Genomic DNA, 3,915 nt, shown 5'->3' on the forward strand with positions numbered 1-3,915 from the left:
TTTGTATGATTTAACCCGAGTGAGTGCTTTTTTTAAACTCTTATTTTGGCCCATCATTAAGCTGAGTTGCGTTGGGGTGGCACATAGGTTTGTGCATGACTCGCGTGGGGGGCAAGAATTTCTCTCTGGGGATACACAATAACTTGTACTTGTTCCATAATTATAATCATAACTAAGAAAAAATTATGAGAAGGTACAATATTGGCAGCCTTGAATTAAGCAAAAATGCAAGAGCCATCTGTGTGCCACTAGGGGTGGATTTTCTTCTTCTACTTTTTTCTTTTTCTTGCAGCTTTGTACTTTGTTCATGTTAAGAAGAAGGCACAAAGGCACCACCCGGTGACTAGACTGTTGAGCCACTCCATTCTGCCGGTTTAGCTTTAAACAATGAGAACTTGGGCATTGTTGGATCTGAAATTATTTGTGCCAAAACCAGGGGCATTTTGGAAACTGAACCGACAACCCCAGTGAAAAACAAGCCACCGTGATTGTGTGAAAGTAAGAGTCAAGTGCAAAACCATCAAACTCTCCATCCCAACACCTGGGGCTATCTCTTCCTACTCCTTTCAAGTCTCATTTTCCACTATAAATAGCACCCTCCCATTATCACTTCCAGTTCGTGCAAGGCCTTCAATATCAGAAGCAAACTTCCCCAAAAGAAATCTTCTCCTTTTTTTTTCTAAATCCAGTGCTGTTTTTGCTTTTTTTGTTGATTCTTTGATAATGGCGAAAAATGTAGCTCAGTCACCCCTCGAGAGGACCAGCTATTCCATGGCCAAGCAATGTGCTCATGGTAATTATTGATTATGATGGATATATTAGTCCTCTTCTTCTTGGATGCTTTGAGAATGCATCCTTTTTAACTCTTATAACTGAATAATATGCAAATGACTGTGAGTGCAAGATCATGTCATGAAGGGTTTTGATAGTGGCTACCCAGAAGCTATTTGCTTTTTTTTTTTCTGGGTGTTAGTTGATTAAGTTGCTACCTGCTTGATGATATTTTATCTAATTTAAGTTCTTCGATGATTTGCATTGTAAAACAGAGGGAGTGATGGCAGGAGCCAAAGCAGCTGTTGTTGCAAGCATTGCAACAGCCATCCCAACTGTATGTAGTCTAAAGTTCAATACTTCTTCACAACCTTTTGTACTATTTTTTGCCCTAAAATTTATGGATTTTCAAAAGACAAGAGATTACTAATAAATCTAATCTTTCTGACCCACTTTGGGAATTGCTATATTTGATCTAAATTATATGTTAAACCTGCAGATGGCCAGTGTGAGGATGTTGCCCTGGGCAAGAGCCAATCTGAATCCCACAGCTCAAGCTCTCATAATCTCCACAGGTTAACACCCTTAAAAACACCCATATCCCATTCATGTACACTTAAATCATCAAATTTAGTCTGTGGAACTGTTAGACTAAACATGTGGCATCAATGCGATGTGCAGTGGCAGGAGCAGCATATTTCATAGTGGCTGACAAGACTGTTTTGGCCACAGCAAGGAGGAACTCCTTCAAGCGTGCCTCTAACGTTGACGCATGATTTCATAGCTAACAATTTATGTAAAACCCCTTTGTGGGATCATCTCAGCGTCTGTGAAGGAGAGAGAGAGAGAGAGAGTTAGCTCACTATGTAATCCCATCGATTGGTTTTATATAAATAAAGATGGTCCCTTCCTCTTCTAGTTCCCTCCCTCCCTCTCAAATTTTATAAATTGTTATTGAGTTTTTCATTTTGTTAGTACTTTTCACTTCTTTGCAAGTTCTATTCGTCACATTGGTCAACACGAAATTGATATCTGTGAATTTTTTGAGACAAATTATTCGAGCTGTTAATATATATCTCGTTCGCTTATCTAAGCTGATTGTCAATATGATACATTGTACTTGGATGTGGTGGATATAATAATACTTTGACCGGAATAAATTAAAATTAGATGATCCACAAATTCAAGGTCCAAGAAAAACTAGTGAGAAGCAATTCGTTCAGAACATCAGTGAGCGATACTTTGCTTTCAGAAAGAAGAATTCAATTGTCTCATAGAGTCATGAATATGATCATCTTCTATGGGCCATGTTGTATGGACATCGACCGGCCCAATAAGAAAAGAAATGGGCCCACACCTATGCATGATGTCCAGCCCACTACCGTGGGAGCCCAATATGGAGGCCCCATTCGATGTGCACACGTGGCAAAGGTAACTAGCAATGTCGTTTCCAATAAAAGTCCTAATTTTTTTTTTCATTTTGTCAGGTGACGGTTATGACGTCGTGTAAATATGACGGATCATATGCAATTATTATTGAGGTTGATGTCTTGTATTCTGTTATTCAAGAGATTATGAGGCGCTTCCAAAAGGCCCCCGACGACCTGGGACAATATGGGGTCCCGGCCTGAGTCCGGGCTGTCTTGGCTGGGTTGCTGGTCGAGGCAATGCCCCGAGCCGCCGTAGGCGTTTTATGTTCATTCATAGAAGGATTTATATGGAAAAGCTAAATATTTTAGGCTATGTGGGCAACTTTGTAATTTGTACCATGTAGGGTTTCGCTATATATATATATATATATATGGCGAAACGGGTCTCTAGAATAGAAGCAGGGGGTGAAAAAGAGTGGCTATACACTTTTCTACGTTATTAGTGAAACAGATCTCTTCTCCCCGTGGACGTAGATAGGCGGATCATCTCCTCTGCTGAACCACGTAAATTCTTGTGTTGTGCGAATTTCCATTACTTTGTTGCATCGCTGATAGGATCGAATTTAGATATTCGACAATTATGTGGGACTAATGTGAAACCAGTTGGATCCCACTTGGCGGAGGGTTGCGATGGATCTAGAAAAGTAGAAAAGGCATCGAATCCTAATGGAAAGGGGTTGGGCATGAATGGGAAGTCCTGATTTGAGTTCAAAAACTTGCGGAACGGGAAGCATTCTTAAAGTAAATCCATCAATGCATCAAATAGATGTGGAAGGTGCGCTTGCTCGGAAAGGAGGATATCTTGAGTCGTGCAGTTTTTGGCCCGCAGATCACACGCGCTTTTTTTTTGTGTCGATGGACACGGAGACCATATAAATTTGACATTCCTCGTGCACGCAACAATTACGAATAACTTAAAAAAAAAGTTAAAACCCAGATGTCAATACAAGAAGAAAAGTTTGAAGACGAGAATCCCTTAGGAAAATGAGCGTGAGAGAATTGGATGCCGCCCTAGCGCCACGTGCGTGCCTTGACCGTTCGCGCACCAGATTAAAAATCGAAAAGCCGATGCTCCTCCGAGTGTTCCTGCAGAAACAACTGCCCACCCCAATGCATATCTACTATCATTTTTAGACACTGTTGTCGTATCGCGAATCACAATCTGGAGGATAGACGGATAAATTAACCGGTCGATATCAATCGCGAGCGATATTGATAGGTATAGATATCGATGAATATACAAAAAAGATATCACATTAACAAAATTTATAATCTAAATCTAGAAAGTGCGACAGATTTGACCAATTTTTTTTCCTCCTATGGGCACGCAGAAGTTTCCAAGTTGATGTCAAAAATAGATTTTATTTCTTTGGAGAATAGACCAAAACTTGCATCCAAATAAAGGGTAGCGAGCCCGGGGGGGCCAACTCAGCGAGCCAATCGGGAGTCGCCACGTCATCGATCGCTAATCCCCCCCGGGATTAGGCGGGCTAAACACTGATTAGCGTTAACCCCGTAATTCTAGGGTTTTGGGGAGGCGTGGGAGGAAGGGAAGGGTTTTAGAGGAACCCGCCGGTTCGCTCTCTCTCTCTCCTTCGCGTTGTGGTTTGGCCTGCGCCTCGCGCCGACTTAGGGTTTTCGCGGATTCTTCTTCGTCGTCCTGCTAGGGTTTGCGGGCGCTCCGCGAGGCGGCTAGGGTTTTGACTCTCCCTCC

The 3,915-nt window shown here is 41.9% G+C and overlaps 1 protein-coding gene across 1 annotated transcript; it reads left to right on the forward strand.

Annotated features, from left to right (window-relative positions):
* Positions 1-604: 604 nt before the first annotated feature.
* On the forward strand, positions 605-1,689 carry LOC115693155 (early nodulin-93-like). Its single transcript, XM_030620130.2, has 4 exons — positions 605-793; positions 1,047-1,108; positions 1,271-1,346; positions 1,453-1,689. The coding sequence occupies exons 1-4, from the start codon at positions 724-726 to the stop codon at positions 1,545-1,547; spliced, it is 303 nt and encodes a 100-aa protein (XP_030475990.1). The 5' UTR covers positions 605-723; the 3' UTR covers positions 1,548-1,689.
* The last annotated feature ends 2,226 nt before the right edge of the window (positions 1,690-3,915 follow it).

Source organism: Syzygium oleosum, unplaced genomic scaffold, assembly GCF_021117445.2.
Source record: "Syzygium oleosum isolate NSW1041296 unplaced genomic scaffold, Sole_v2.1 Sole_v2.42, whole genome shotgun sequence".
NCBI lineage: Eukaryota > Viridiplantae > Streptophyta > Magnoliopsida > Myrtales > Myrtaceae > Syzygium > Syzygium oleosum.